Genomic DNA, 16767 nt, shown 5'->3' on the forward strand with positions numbered 1-16767 from the left:
AGAGATACACAGGGTGATCAATTGGATATTACTTGGCTTTATTTGATAGCTTGCTCTGATTGATGCTTGTAGCCTGGTTTCTCCTACAGCTCTGTAGAGATTTTTTTGTGTGCAATCTAAGTACTTCAGTACAGGGTGGAAATGTAAAGTTAATCTTTCTCTCGTTCTCTCTCCCTCCAGACCAAAGTAGATGGTAAAAGCCAGAGGAAGAAGGCAGAGAAGACGGAGGCTGGTGTCCCAGCCGGGAACAACAAGGCAAAAAAGAGTCGCAAGAAGAACACAGAGGGGGTTTCTGGGTACCTGGCATCTTCAAATCGATAGACAGCGATAGACAGCGTGCTCACTTACAAATTAATCTTGATTTGGTGCAGAATTCCATTTGTAAAATCTATAGAGAATGAAATTGACAGCACTCAAAGGACAATCTTCAATAAGTAATTTCTTGCCCTACACTTGGGATGAACCTATTCATCCCACACAGATGTGATACACCTAATTCACACCGCGGCTTTTGTTCATTGACCAAAAATTAAAACATTTGACGTTAATATTTTCTAACTGGGTAGAAAGGGAAATGGTGAATTTGATTATTTCGATTTGGGATTGATTTAAATTTAAGGAAAAAACGTTAATTAGCTACCCCCAGCAGGCGTTTATAGTAGAACATTCAGCTGTGTTGAAGGTTTGTAACCCTGTTGATTGTAGAATCGCTGCAGGAAATGTAAAGACATTGAAAAGGGACATTGGTCTTTGCTGTTCCCACAGGCTACCTGAACACAGCGTGGTTGTGATGTCAGTGCAGGAGAGGGAACCGGAGTGGAGAACGGGAGAACAACAACAGAATATGAACGGAACCCGCACTCGTAACCGCTGCTCCACAGGAAAACCAGACGCACCAAAGCCCAGCCCCAACCCTGGCAGCCCCCTCAAACAAAACGGTGGGTACATATACATGCACACACCAGGGTTTCCGTTAGGAAAATGTGGCGGCGGAAATTTGACTGGCAACCTTTTAATTGACCGGACATTTAAGAAATCTGCCGGACTCATATGCATTGGGTGCGTAACTGATTAGGGCGTCCACCCATGGTTCTCAGAATGGCAGAAATCACATTTTAGATTATGGTAATTCATATTAACAGAACATGCAAGTCGAGAATGCAACGTGCGGAATACCGAATTCTGATGTGCACTTTGAAGATGTTAGAAGAACTGTCCACATGTACTTTTCCTCAGCCAAGAAGAAGAATAACGAACAGCAAAATCACTAGCCTATGTCAATTACTATCCCCCATGGTATAAAAGTTGACCTATTCTATTGGTCAGCTTATCGAGAAAGAAATGGCCTATTCCAAACATACTCTAGGACAGTTGTGAGACGATGGATCCCAAATTCATACAACCAGTAGGCCTAGGCTCCATAAAAAAAAAACTGTTAAAAAGCAATGAGTCTGACGCAACAGTTCACAACGTTTAGCTTCAAATGTTGATCAACTATTATTTCTTCACATTATAAGCGCAGCAATGCGCACAAGTCAATAGGCTACGTGCAAACGTTCGTTCCATAACGCAACTGTCACCACACATGCGAGCGGTTTCATATTTTATAGGCCAAGCGCAGGCTATTACCGGATAACGGAAACCCTGACAAACACACACACACACACACATACACTCAAAAAGCTGGGACATCTATCTAAAGCTGGGACATCTGCACCCCTCAACCACTTGATAACCTGTGTGGCTATATCTGCCAGTCTGTGGTTAACTTGACCAAAGTTAAACCCTACCCCTCACCTAAACCACCATCCTGTTAAAAGCATTCTGCTGTGTCTGTGATGATATGGCTTGCTTCTGAAGCTAAGCAGGGTTGGTCCTGGTCAGTCCCTGGATGGGAGACCAGGTGCTGCTGGAAGTGGTGTTGGAGGGCCAGTAGGAGGCACTCTTTCCTCTGGTCTAAACAAAAATCCCAATGCCCCAGGGCAGTGATTGGGGACACTGCTCTGTGTAGGGTGCCGTCTTTCGGATGGGACGTTAAACGGGTGTCCTGACTCTCTGAGGTCATTAAAGATCCCATGGCACTTATCGTAAGAGTAGGGGTGTTAACCCCGGTGTCCTGGCTAAATTCCCAATCTGGCCCTCAACCATCACGGTCACCTAATAATCCCCAGTTTACAATTGGCTCATTCATCCCCCTCCTCTCCCCTGTAACTATTCCCCAGGTCGTTGCTGCAAATGAGAACGTGTTCTCAGTCAACTTACCTGGTAAAATAACGGTAAAATAAAAAAAAATAAAAAAAAATATGGACATCTCTAAGTGTATTTACACCTGACTGACCACAAGAAGGTGCCAAAGTGCCTTTTCTTTTTCAACACATTGACATGGTAGATGCTACAGTACATGTCCAGTTTTGCCACATTATCAGAAACATTGGGAATTCCCAATTAAATGTGATGGCTAAAGACGAGCGTGAATGAGTTAAAGTTAGTAGATTGACATTTTACATTGGACAATGGACAGTCCTCAGCATCTCTGTCTTTCTTTACATTTTACACTTCATTTAAAACAGTTGGAAACAGAAGGGAAGATATGCAAGTGGGAGAACCTTAGGAAGGTTGGCCATGGGGATTGAAGGGATTGAGCGGTATACTTGACTGGCCTGGAGTGTTACTGCTCGGCCACAGGCTTTACACAGTCCTCAACATCTCTCGCCCTCCCTCCTGTTCTAGGTGTGTGTCTGGTTCGGCCACGGCGGAAGTGTGTGGAGCGGCGCGTGGCGTGCGAATCGGGCTCAGACTCGGGCAGCTCATCAGGCAGCGTGCGGGCTAGCCACGGCAGCTGGGACAGCTGGAGTTCTGCCAGCAGCGTTGAGGGAGACAAGGACCCCGACGCCTCGCACCACCGCACACACCACTGCACTACCTCAGCCAGGAAAAGTATGAACGCACTACTGCAGCATGCACACTCACACACACATACACACACTGCACTATATACAACACACACACACACAAGCACACTTTTATCTATACACTGAGTATACAGTACATGATGCTCTTTCCATGACATGGACTGACCAGGTGAATCCAGGTGAAAGCTATGAACCCTTATTGATGTCACTTGTTAAATCCACTTCAATCAGTGTAGATGAAGGGGAGGAGACAGGTTAAAGATGGATTTTTAAGCCTTGGGACAATTGAGACATGGATTATGTGTGTATGTGTGCCATTCAGAGGCAAGACAAAAGATTGAAGTGCCTTTGAACGGGGTATGGTGGTAGATGCCAAGCGCACCAGTTTTCTGTGTCAAGAACTGCAACGCTGCTGGGTTTTTCACGTGTGTGCATCAAGAATGGTCCATCACCCAAAGGACATCCAACTGTGGGAAGCATTGGAGTGAACATGACCTCGTATCTCTGTGGAATGCTTTCAACACCTTGCAGAGTCCATGCCCCGACGAATTGAGGTTGTTCTTAGGGCAAAAGGGGGTTGCAACTCAATATTAGGAAGGTGTTCCCAATGTTTTGTACACTAAGTGTATACACATTCCCCCCACTCGCTACTGCAGCACCTCGGACAGGGGAAGTGCATACACTGTCACAACCACTGCGCTGCCATTATCAGGAAACGTGCCCCTAGAGCAGGGCTCTTCAACCCTGTTCCAGGAGAGCTACCGTCCTGTAGGTTTTCACTTTAACCCTAATCTAGAACCAACGACCTTTCGGTTACTGGCCCAACCGCTAGGCTACCTGCCGCCCCGCTGGGGTTGGAGAGAAAGCCTGCAGGAAGGGTTGGAGAACCCTGCCCTAGAGTCACAGATTTACTTTAGGGATTTTTTTATTTTTATTTTTTGGACCCTACATATTGTTCCTTTACTATTCTCAACTCTCTCTCCATCTGATCTGTTGCTCTGTCTTTCATCAGGATAGCCACGTGTCTCCATTCCATCCCGCACATGTGCTTCTCATCAAAATGTCCTCCTTTCACTCCAGAATAGTAGGTCCGGACCTATGCTCTGGAGCTCCGAGGGCTGGGGGGGTTGGAAGTGGGACTGGAGACTCTACAGAGCACCGTGGTGCTGGGTTAGGTTAGGCCAGATGTTTTCTTGTCCATTGGCTCGGAGTGACTTTGTCTGTGTTGGTTAGGGCTGAGATTCTCAAATTCCCCATCTCTGAATCCACCTCAGTGTACACCTCATCAGACATGGAAATGTTGCATCCGTCTTTCACCTCACCTGTTCTCCATCTCTCTTTTTTTCCGCCTATTTCTTTCTCTCTCCCTCTTTCTCTCAGTCTACCTCTCTCTCTCTGTCTACAGCTCTCTCTCTCTCAGCCATCTATTTCCTGTGTTTTGAGGGGTGCAAAATCCACTTGTCACTTAAATCTCTTACTCTGGTGACTCTTTCTCACACTTGCTAGTGCCGTTCGTGTTTTCTCGTTGACATAAGGACCGCAGAAATGTTTCTAATGACCTGCCAAACCCACTCTGGTAATGGCTGAAATGGGCTCAATGGAATACATTGGTTTTCCTGTGCATCTATAAGAACGCTAACACAACGTCTGGGATTTAACGCACCATCTCGACAGTTACATCACAAGAAAGATATCTTATTTTGATCGGTTTAGATTTATATGCAATCGAGAGAAAAAAGAGTCATGATTTAGTTAAAATGTTTGCAAATTAGAGGCGGTGAAGTTAAAGCAACTTCTGAAAATTAAAGCTCAGATTATAGTGATGTTATGTCTGATCTCGCAAACAATGGAAAGCAGGTATAAATAGGTGTAATCTAGAGCTAGTGTTTTGATTTAAAAAATGCATGGTTATCCTTCTCTTGACACACTTGTTGAATTATGCAAGAGAACGTGACAACAACAGTGAATAATTCATGAGGCTGTCTAGATAGTGCAGGTAGACCTAGAGACAGAGCAAGTTTTTGTTGGTTGTAGCCTTGTTCCACCCCTTTATATAAATGTATTCATGAATGCAAATACACCCAGGCAAATGAGGCACATAATATTGTTTATTTTATCACAAAGTATTAAAAAAATACCTGGGAATAAAAGAAAAATGACATTTTACTATAAATGTAATTCCTGAATTCCCACCAAAATGCCTGAACTCCATTCATTATTTGTCCGTGCCAGTCCAATGTTTTATGCGCAAAAATGCAGTCAATATCTGATATATATATATATATATATATATATTTTTTTTTTATCTAAACGTTTGTAGTATTTTCACTGTTGCATTTTTTAGAATTGTTATTTAAACCTTTTAACAATTTCGATTAACATTACTACTCCCACGCTCTCTCTCTCCCTCTCTGACGCTGATATAGTAGAAAAAGGAGGAATGAACTAACCAGTTTTCATTAGAAAGCAGGGTCAGAGTTGTGATCTGTAGCTGTGTGTCTGTGTCCACAGGGGACATGCAGTACGGCGTCTACCCAGCCGAGAGGGACTGCTACCAGACCATGAACTCCACCTACAAGGCCCAGAGGTACACACCACTCACACACACACATTAACTGATTTAATCGCACCAACACAGACAGATAAATACACACACGTAAACACACACAGCAACCACATAGAATGGAAGACATACTCTTATGGTCATTTAGCAGACTGTTTTATATAAAGCTACTTACAGTTCAACCCACAACTGTAGTGTGGCAAGCACAGCCATACTCTAACCAACTGAACAACTCTTAATAGTGTTTCAAGAAGTGTACTATCATTCTAGAAGTCCTTACTGACAAAGACACTTTGATCCTATCAACCCTAATGGAGAAGTCAAAGTTCCAATAATAATGTTGATTATTTACAGTGGGGAGAACAAGTATTTGATACACTGCCGATTTTGAAGGTTTTCCTACTTACAAAGCATGTAGAGGTCTGTAATTTTTATCATAGGTACACTTCAACTCTGAGAGACGGAATCTAAAACAAAAATCCAGAAAATCACATTGTATGATTTTTAAGTAATTAATTTGCATTTTATTGCATGACATAAGTATTTGATACATCAGAAAAGCAGAACTTAATATTTGGTACAGAAACCTTTGTTTGCAATTACAAAGATCATACGTTTCCTGTAGTTATTGACCAGGTTTGCACACACTGCAGCAGGGATTTTGGCCCACTCCTCCATACATACCTTCTCCAGATCCTTCAGGTTTCAGGGCTGTCGGTGGGCAATACGGACGTTCAGCTCCCTCCAAAGATTTTCTATTGGGTTCAGGTCTGGAGACTGGCTAGGCCACTCCAGGACCTTGAGATGCTTCTTACGGAGCCACTCCTTAGTTGCCCTGGCTGTGTGTTTCGGGTCGTTGTCATGCTGGAAGATCCAGCCACGACCCATCTTCAATGCTCTTACTGAGGGAAGGAGGTTTTTGGCCAAGATCTCGCGATACATGGCCCCATCCATCCTCCCCTCAATACGGTGCAGTCGTCCTGTCCCCTTTGCAGAAAAGCATCCCCAAAGAATTATGTTTCCACCTCCATGCTTCACGGTTGGGAGGGTGTTCTTGGGGTTGTACTCAACCTTCTTCTTCCTCCAAACACGGCGAGTGGAGTTTAGACCAAAAAGCTCTATTTTTGTCTCATCAGACCACATGACCTTCTCCCATTCCTCCTCTGGATCATCCAGATGGTCATTGGCAAACTTCAGACGGGCCTGGACATGCGCTGGCTTGAGCAGGGGGACCTTGCGTGCGCTGCAGGATTTCAATCCATGACAGCGTAGTGTGTTACTAATGGTTTTCTTTGAGACTGTGGTCCCAGCTCTCTTCAGGTCATTGACCAGGTCCTGCCGTGTAGTTCTGGGCTGATCCCTCACCTTCCTTATGATCATTGATGCCCCACGAGGTGAGATCTTGCATGGAGCCCCAGACCGAGGGTGATTGACCGTCATCTTGAACATCTTCCATTTTCTAATAATTGCGCCAACAGTTGTTGCCTTCTCACCAAGCTGCTTGCCTATTGTCCTGTAGCCCATCCCAGCCTTGTGCAGGTCTACAATTTCATCCCTGATGTCCTTACACAGCTCTCTGGTCTTGGCCATTGTGGAGAGATTGGAGTCTGTTTGATTGAGTGTGTGTACAGGTGTCTTTTATACAAGTAACAAGTTCAAACAGGTGCAGTTAATACAGGTAATGAGTGGAGAACAGGAGGGCTTCTAAAAGAAAAACTAACAGGTCTGTGAGAGCCGGAATTCTTACTGGTTGGTAGGTGATCAAATACTTATGTCACGCAATAAAATGCAATTTAATTACTTAAAAATCATACAATGTGATTTTCTGGATTTTTGTTTTAGATTCCGTCTCTCACAGTTGAAGTGTACCTATGATAAAAATTACAGACCTCTACATGCTTTGTAAGTAGGAAAACCTTCAAAATCGGCAGTGTATCAAATACTTGTTCTCCCCACTGTATGTACATTTCTTAAGTGCTTTTCATTACACACATAATCTCAAAGTGCTATATCTGTCCCCTGGTGTGCAGCATGAATAACCTGTACAGGAAGGAGCCTTGCCAAAGCCCAACAGAGCCCGCCCCAGTGCCCCCCAGCTTTGCCCCCAGCTTCGCTTCTGTAGCAGCCCGCATGGACAGCACCATGGGTGAGTGAAGTGCTTAGTCAATAAATGTTGACATACCTGTACATCAGAAACCGTGTGTAAAATGTATTGTCTATTATAAATAGAAAGTTGATCTCAAAATGGGAAGTGCTATAAAATTAGCATGCAAGGGTATTGTTTTGTTTGTCATTGCATAAATGCGTTTCGCGAATGAGTGCGATTGCTGTAAATGTTTGGCGTCGTAAATCGGGGATGGCCAACCCTCTTTCTGGACAGCCAAGTATGCCGGCTTTTTCTCCAACCCTACTATAAAGCCTGTGTTACTGCTTACCTTGTTATAAATGCTCTATGTTAATTGTTTCCCTCTTCTCTCTCAGATGTGGCGGGCCAGTATTTTCCTGAGGAGACTTGGTCGGCTCCCTCTGTGCCCCTCACCAATGAGTTCAGGTACAACGCCTCAGAGGCCGTGCCCTACGTACCTCAAGCCGCAGCCCCCTTCAATGGGTAGGTCACTAAGCCGAGAGGAAATGTACTAATTGTGTCTTTTGTACAATCATGTTGTAGCTTAGGAAGCCATTTTGATTGTCAGGCCATGTCGATCATACAGCTATTGTATACAGTAATCATTTGCCTATGAACCAGAGTTCATAGCACTGAGGTGGTATGCCCTAGTAGGACGTCAACTGTGTGCACTCTCACCCTGCACTATTACCTCCAACATAAAAAACATTCTCATGTCTACCTACTTCTCATAAGCTTCCCAGTAAAGCAATAAAAACAATCAAGAATGCCAGAAGAGTGCTAAAAATGGCCCACATGAACATACGTATCCTAAGAAACAAGGTTCATGAAATAACTTGCTAGTAATAGATGACATTCCTATTCTAAAACTCACTTAGATAATACCTTTGATGATACAGTGGTAGCAATACATGGTTATAACACCTACAGAAAAGACAGAAATGCCAATGGGGCCAGTGTCGCGGTCTATATTCAGAGCCACATTCCTGTAAAGCTTAGAGGATCTCATGTTAAATACTGTTGAAGTAATATGGCTACAGGTTCACCTGCCTCACCTAAAGCCCATTCGAGTGGGAAGCTGCTATAAACCACAAACTGCTAGCAGTCAGTAACTGGATAATATGTGTGAAATGCTTGATAATGTATGTGATATCAACAGAGGTCTATTCTTCTGGGTGCCCTTAATATTGACTGGCTTTCATCAAGCTGCCCACTCAAGAAAAAGCATCAAACTGTAACCAGTGCCAGCAACCTTTATTTAACTAGGCAAGTCAGTTAAGAACAAATTCTTATTTACAATGACGGCCTACCCCAGCCAAACCTGGACGATGCTGGGCCAATTGTGCTTTGCCCTATGGGACTCCCAATCACGGGCATATGGGATGCAGCCTGGATTCGAACTAGGGACTGTATTGACGCCTCTTGCACTGAGATGCAGTGCCTTAGACCGCTGCACCACCCCCACTCTGGGTTTAGGTTGTCAGTCAACCTACCAGGGTATTTACAAACAGCACAGAAATGAATTCATCAACATGTGTTGATCACATCTTTACTAATGCTGCAGAAATCTGCCTTAAAGCAGTATCCAAATCCATCGGATGTAGTGATCACAATATAGTAGCCATATTTAGGAAAACCAAAGTTTCAAAGGCTGGGCCTAATATAGTGTATAAGAGGTCATACAATACGTTTCGTAGTGATTCCTATGTTGATGATGTAAAGAATATTTGCTGGTGTGTATTGAGGAGCAACCAGATGCTGCACTTGACACATTTATGAAATTGCTTTTTCCAGTTACTAATAAGCATGCACCCATTAAGAAAATAACTGTAAAAATAACTTCTGTGCGGCTTTTGACATTATCGATCATAGTCTGCTGCTGGAAGAACGTATGTGTTATGGCTTTACACCCCCTGCTGTATTGTTGATAAAGAGTTACCTGTCTAACAGAACACAGAGGTTGTTCTTTAATGGAAGCTCCTCCAACATAATCCAGATAGAATCAGGAATTCTCTGTATCTATGTATGCGGATGACTCAACACTTTACACGTCAGCTACTACAGCGAGTGAAATCACTGCAACACTTAACAAAAAGCTGCAGTCGGTTTCAGAGCGGGTTGCAAGAAATAAGTTGGTCCTAAATGTTTCTAAAATTAAAAGCATTGTATTTGGGACAGATTATTCACTAAGCCCTAAACCTCAACTACATATTCTAATGAATAATGTGGAAATTGAGCAAGTTGAGGTGACTAACTATGTTGTTGATGCAACAGTACCTACGATGGGGAAGAAGTCTGTCCATAATAAAGCGCTGCTCTGCCTTCTTAAAACCACTATCAACAAGGCAAGTCCTACGGGCTCATTCGTGTGGTCAGGTGCCACAAAGAGGGACTTTGGCTCAGAACAGGGCAGCACGGCTGGCCCTTAAATGTACACGGAGAGCTAACATTAATGATATGCAGGTCCATCTCTCATGGCTCAAAGTAGAGGAGATATTGACTTCATCACTACTTGAGTTTATAAGAAGTATTGACATGCTGAATGCACCAAGCTGTCTGTTTAAACTACTAACACACAGCTCAGATACCCATGCATACCCCACAAGACCTGCCACCAGATGTCTCTTCATTATCCCCAAGTCCAGAACAGACTATGGGAGGTGCACAGTGCTATATAGAGCCATGACTACATGGAACTCTATTCCACGTCAGGTAACTGATGCAAGCAGTAGAATCAGATATACAGTGGGGAGAACAAGTATTTGATACACTGCCGATTTTGCAGGTTTTCCTACTTACAAAGCATGTAGAGGTCTGTCATTTTTATCATAGGTACACTTCAACTGTGAGAGACGGAATCTAAAACAAAAATCCAGAAAATCACATTGTATGATTTTTAAATAATTAATTTGCATTTTATTGCATGACATAAGTATTTGATCACCTACCAACCAGTAAGAATTCCGGCTCTCACAGACCTGTTAGTTTTTCTTTAAGAAGCCCTCCTGTTCTCCACTCATTACCTGTATTAACTGCACCTGTTTGAACTCGTTACCTGTATAAAAGACACCTGTCCACACACTCAATCAAACAGATTCCAACCTCTCCACAATGGCCAAGACCAGAGAGCTGTGTAAGGACATCAGGGATAAAATTGTAGACCTGCACAAGGCTGGGATGGGCTACAGGACAATAGGCAAGCAGCTTGGTGAGAAGGAAACAACTGTTGGCGCAATTATTAGAAAATGGAAGAAGTTCAAGATGACGGTCAATCACCCTCGGTCTGGGGCTCCATGCAAGATTTCACCTCGTGGGGCATCAATGATCATGAGGAAGGTGAGGGATCAGCCCAGAACTACACGGCAGGACCTGGTCAATGACCTGAAGAGAGCTGGGACCACAGTCTCAAAGAAAACCATTAGTAACACACTACGCCGGGACTGTATGGATTAAAATCCTGCAGCGCACGCAAGGTCCCCCTGCTTAAGCCAGTGCATGTCCAGGCCCGTCTGAAGTTTGCCAATGACCATCTGGATGATCCAGAGGAGGAATGGGAGAAGGTCATGTTGTCTGATGAGACAAAAATATAGCTTTTTGGTCTAACTCCACTCGCCGTGTTTGGAGGAAGAAGAAGGATGAGTACAACCCCAAGAATACCATCCCAACCGTGAAGCATGGAGGTGGAAACATCATTCTTTGGGGATGCTTTTCTGCAAAGGGGACAGGACGACTGCACCGTATTGAGGGGAGGATGGATGGGGCCATGTATCGCGAGATCTTGGCCAACAACCTCCTTCCCTCAGTAAGAGCATTGAAGATGAGTCGTGGCTGGGTCTTCCAGCATGACAACGACACGAAGCACACAGCCATGGCAACTAAGGAGTGGCTCCGTAAGAAGCATCTCAAGGTCCTGGAGTGGCCTAGCCAGTCTCCAGACCTGAACCCAATAGAAAATCTTTGGAGGGAGCCGAAAGTCCGTATTGCCCAGCGACAGCCCCGAAACCTGAAGGATCTGGAGAAGATCTGTAGGGAGGAGTGGGCCAAAATCCCTGCTGCAGTGTGTGCAAACCTAGTCAAGAACTACAGGAAACGTATGATCTCTGTAATTGCAAACAAAGGTTTCTGTACCAAATATTAAGTTCTGCTTTTCTGATGTATCAAATACTTATGTCATGCAATAAAATGCAAATTAATTACTTAAAAATCATACAATGTGATTTTCTGGATTTTTGTTTTAGATTCCGTCTCTCATAGTTGAAGTGTACCTATGATAAAAATTACAGACCTCTACATGCTTTGTAAGTAGGAAAACCTGCAAAATCGGCAGTGTATCAAATACTTGTTCTCCCCACTGTATATATATTTTAAATAAAAATACACCTTATGGAACAGCAGAGACTGTGAAGAGACACAGGCACACCCGTACACATAACACACACACGCTACACACGCGTATGGCTTTTGTATTGTAGATATGTGGTACTGGAGTAGTGGCCTGAGTGCACAGACTTAATGTGTTGTGAAATGTAATATTTGTAATAATATGTAACTGCCTTAATGTTGCTGGACCCCAGGGATCCTTAATACATGCAAATGTGGTTACCTGTCAAATGATATACTTTTTTTATTGTGAAATATTGTGTGTTAGCTAATTTACGATTTTGTGTTTTCCTTAATGTATATTTGTGTTCTTGAACAGCTTCCCTTGGAACAGTGCCAACAGCCAATGTAACAGCCCGTATGCATACTGTGGCCAGGGCAACTACATGTCAGCAGGTAGGCGTCAAACCTACTGTGTTATTGTGTGTAAAATGTCTTATACAGGTCTCCCTGGAAAAGGGCTTTTGATCTCAATGGTACAACCTGGTGAAATATCACGGGGGAAACACTTACCATTGTATCTGTACCATCGGTCCGCAGGCAACACCAACTTCCACAACAGTTTCCCATGCCAGCCAGAGAGCCAGACGGTAGCCTACAGCCACCGGCCCAGCTGGAGCGAGGAGTGTTCCCAGGAGGCTCCCTCGACCTGGGATACAGCCGGCTGTGTGGGCAGCAAGGTAAACCTCTGGGACCCGCTGCTTGCTCCATTCAACCTAATCCCCCTAATATCTATCATTACTGTCCCCGTCTGCCTCAGTCAATGACCTAGTCCTAACCACTTGACTTCGTGCAGGTTTCCTAAGTGTCTGGACCGAAGAAAAAGATCAAAACAAGAAACTGCCTTCATTTACACTTAAGAGTCATGTTTTTTTTCTTCAAACCTTTATTTTGCCCACTTGATATGTCCCCAATGTTTAATTCCTTGTCGAAAAAGGCATGTGCAAATGCTTAGTAAATCTGTCTAAGTTAAGCTTAGTATTTAATGTTATGTATTTATTATATATAATTTAATATAAAGTATAAAGGACTGTTTGAAATTATGTGGATAATCAATATGTGTGTTATTGTAACTCATCTGAATCTGTGGAGCTACCGTTTTGTTGACCGTCTGTTTTCTGAAACGCCCTTGGCCTCTGTAACCTCTGTTTTTCCCTTTTGGTGTGCTGTCTGTGGTTATCAAATTTAACATCACAATCTAACTGTGTGATTTATAACAAAGCAAATAGAGCTTATAAAATAGGAACTGCAATCTCTGCGGTTTGAATAGGAATCTAGAGATTGAGGCTTTGTCTGCTTCTCTTGACTGGAGAACTTCCACTTTTCACAAACTACCCACCATGGTTCTGGCCTCAGCATGGGTCAATACAATGTAGATCATAGTCTTTCGGTTAGGCTTTATTTTAGAGACCATTGTTTACCTGTTATTTAGACAAAACAATGTCACTGACCGCTTGATGACATAGATGATATCTTTCTTTTCCTAACTCTTAGTAAAAAGTCACAAATGGTACTCATCATTGTATTGAATTGTTTTCTAACAAGAACCAGAAAGTAAATACCAAAATACTAGCGGTGACAGGGCTGTAAAATGAAGATTTTTTTTAGCAAGATCCTGACCACCTCCATTATCGCATGTCTTGTGTGCAATGTTCCCTCAAATATGTATTGGGTACTGAGCACATTTCTGGTCTGCTGAGCACAAACTTGAATGTTGTGAAAATTCTGTGCAACTTCCAACATTTACTCTGAACACTGAGGCTCTACCAGCGTTAAATTACAGTTTTAAAAGTGGCCATGTAGGCTACTGTGGCTATTTGATCATAATGTAGGCCTACCAGAGTGGCCTACCATAAAAAACAATGGAGAAAATACATCCCATAATATTTTAACATGGAAATAGCAGTTCTATCATTCAGCCTACAGTAGTAGCCAATGTGTGGTGTTCAATGTAGGTCTACATTCTATGAGACTTTTGAAGAAGAAAAAACATGCAGGGCTTATCATTAACCTTCAGACAAGGAGGTGACTGAAAATGTTGTTGTTTGATGCAAGAAACCACTTTACAAAATAAAATGCATTATTATTCCCAGATTATGCTACCCTCTGCCTATTGGCTACTTAGTTTATTCAAGCCTGTCTCAAAATACAACACTGGGTCATTAAGACAAAAAAAAGCTCTTTACCTGACTCGCTTTTCAAAAATGTCTAGAGATGTATACGTTTTGTGCTCTTGTAGGAAACAATCACGCCCCTATTGCTGACCACAAATGATCTATAACTGGGCTAATAACTCACTAACTAGCAAAGGATATGAACAAAATGTTTACATGTGGCTACATGCAGTTCTCGACTTTGATCTCAAAACAAGCGCATCTACTCACGGCCGCTCATGCTGTAAACACAGTCCAGTTCAAAGAAAATTGCACAGATCCATATATGGCAATGGTCTATTTGCATATAGGCCTACTGCAGCTCTGATTTGTTTATGCCGCACCGGTCTGTGTAGAGTACGGGCGGAGTAGTGCGTATCAATGCAATAGAATCCTATTCCAATGTGTTCTGCCTACAACAAAATCTCTTGCATAGTTTCGGTTTGTAGCACTGAAAGTGGCTAATATTGTGTTGATTCGATCACAATTGCCACAGTAAAGGGAAATGTTGATAGTGTTAACAGGGAAAACTCTAGAACAGTTGTCACCAACCTTTTCTGAGTCAAGATCAATTTGAGTCAAAATGCAAGCTGAGATCTACCACTCAGATTTTTTTTTAACATGATTTACAAAACGTAAGCCTATGCAACATTAACCAATTGAAAACAGTACTGTAGCAAAGAGTTTTGTGCTGTAAGCTATAGGCCCAATACGTTATGACCGAATATTGGCTTTGCTTGAATTGCCCTGCCATTGTGTTGTTTGGGCCATTTAAAAAAAAATCTAATTCAAAATTTGAGGTAGGCTATATGATCACATCAGTAATAGATCCATTGTTGTATTACTTGTGAAGCACAGCTGTTCAAATAATTTGCTTTTTATAAAAATATTTACTGGGCTTATGGTGCCTGCATCTGATGGTCTGTCTCAGCAGAGGGAGAGAGCAGCAGACTGAGAGTCCGCCTCTCAACATCCCTCCGCTCTCCCTTTCCTCCACTGACACTGACCAAAAAGGGACACCGTCTTCCAGCTGATGGCGAAACCCGAGTCGCACCGCATTATTTCTGCTTCATGCACAAATTTGTTACTCCTATGAACAGAGAAAGTGAAATATTCCTCGATATTAAAAAAGACCCAAGCTGCAAATAATAACAACGCAAGCCTATATATGCACTTTCCTACTCATTCATTACTGTTTCAGTGCTTGTTGTAGCGCTGAGTGGAAATAGGAAGAATGTGCATTTTATGGCTTATAAAACTCACTCATAAAAACCATCTCTGCTGTATTCATTGACAGTCTCTCTAGTCATTTTTGAAATCTAATTTTGAAATCTCACAGTATCAACTTTACTGTAGCTTTCTTTTATGCCTGCTACGTTACTGCAGACACGGTCATCTGTGCCATTCGATTGGTCAGCGGTAGACCTATAGAGCACTTGATTTTCTCTTTGGGCCCACTGGGAACACAGAGTTTGTAACTTCAGAAACATGAAGTGGTTAAAAATGGCAACAGTTCAAGAGGGAATATTGTGTGTATAGGAATTCAACACAGCTTCTCATAAACTTTACTTTTAGATTTTTGTGTCCAGCAACATTTAATACGATCATTTTTTGTAAAATAAATGGTGCCATATCTTTTCTAAACCATATTTTGTTTCTCTCTCTCTCTCGCTCTGTTTCCCCCTTAGCCATATTTCCCCGGCACCAGGAGCCTGTCCCCCATGTCCAGTCTGTTCGGTTCCATCTGGACCCCCCAGAGGGAGCCATACCAAAGCCACTTCCAGCCCGAGCGCTCAGTCCCCATGTCCCCGGTGTCCCCCGTCAGCCCCATCACCCCACCTCACGCCCCCTTCAACCGGGAGCCCGGGGGCATGTGCCGCCCCAAGCAGTACTCCAGCTTCAACCCCTTCGGCCCCCACATGAACCTGGACATTTGGAACTCCTCATCCAACCGCAGCTCAAACTCGCAGCTGTCCAACGACTCGGGCTACTGCGGCGACGTTTAATAAGAACCTGGCATATCCGACGACAACAAACAAAAACGATGCTATAAAATAAAGGAACAAGAAATGAATGTGCTTTTATCGATAATGGGGAAAAAATGTGAATTTTCCTTTACTTTTATGTTCCTTTTTTTTTCAAACGTTCAATGTTGTGAAAAGTTAAGCATTTGTTGTATATTTTTCTAGATGTTTTGCAGTTTTGATCATAGAAAATAAAAAATAAGAATAAAAAAGGTTTTGTACTTGATGTCTTGTTTGCTTTGTCCCCCACGCTACAACTATTTAGAATATGGCAGTAACCGAAGGACCGTAAAGCTTGTTATCTTTGCCATCCATCAAAATCACTTTCATACAGCAGTTTAAATCGCTTTACAAAAACAATTATAACCAGAAAATGTCACAGAATTCAAATGTACAGTTGTGGCCAAAAGTTTTGAGAATGACACAAATATTAATTTCCACAAAGTTTGCTGCTTCAGTGTCTTTAAATATTTTTGTCAGATGTTACTATGGAATACTGAAGTAGAATTACAAGCATTTCATAAGTGTCAAAGGCTTTTATTGACAATTACATGAAGTTGATGCAAAGAGTCAATATTTGCAGTGTTGACCCTTCTTTTTTAAGACCTCT

General features: G+C 42.7%; 1 protein-coding gene across 1 annotated transcript in view; it reads left to right on the plus strand.

Annotated features, from left to right (window-relative positions):
- The window catches only part of LOC129841526 (transmembrane protein 131-like), a 122576-nt gene extending 106222 nt beyond the window's left edge, over positions 1-16354 (plus strand). Inside the window, exons 26-34 of the mRNA XM_055909832.1 lie at positions 181-296; positions 766-938; positions 2731-2937; positions 5424-5499; positions 7506-7621; positions 7957-8083; positions 12300-12376; positions 12521-12660; positions 15822-16354. Coding sequence (XP_055765807.1) covers positions 181-296; positions 766-938; positions 2731-2937; positions 5424-5499; positions 7506-7621; positions 7957-8083; positions 12300-12376; positions 12521-12660; positions 15822-16139 — 1350 coding nt within the window. The 3' untranslated portion in view covers positions 16140-16354. The remainder of the gene's footprint in view (positions 1-180; positions 297-765; positions 939-2730; positions 2938-5423; positions 5500-7505; positions 7622-7956; positions 8084-12299; positions 12377-12520; positions 12661-15821) is intronic.
- The last annotated feature ends 413 nt before the right edge of the window (positions 16355-16767 follow it).

The sequence above is a fragment of the Salvelinus fontinalis genome, chromosome 42 (genome assembly GCF_029448725.1).
Source record: "Salvelinus fontinalis isolate EN_2023a chromosome 42, ASM2944872v1, whole genome shotgun sequence".
NCBI lineage: Eukaryota > Metazoa > Chordata > Actinopteri > Salmoniformes > Salmonidae > Salvelinus > Salvelinus fontinalis.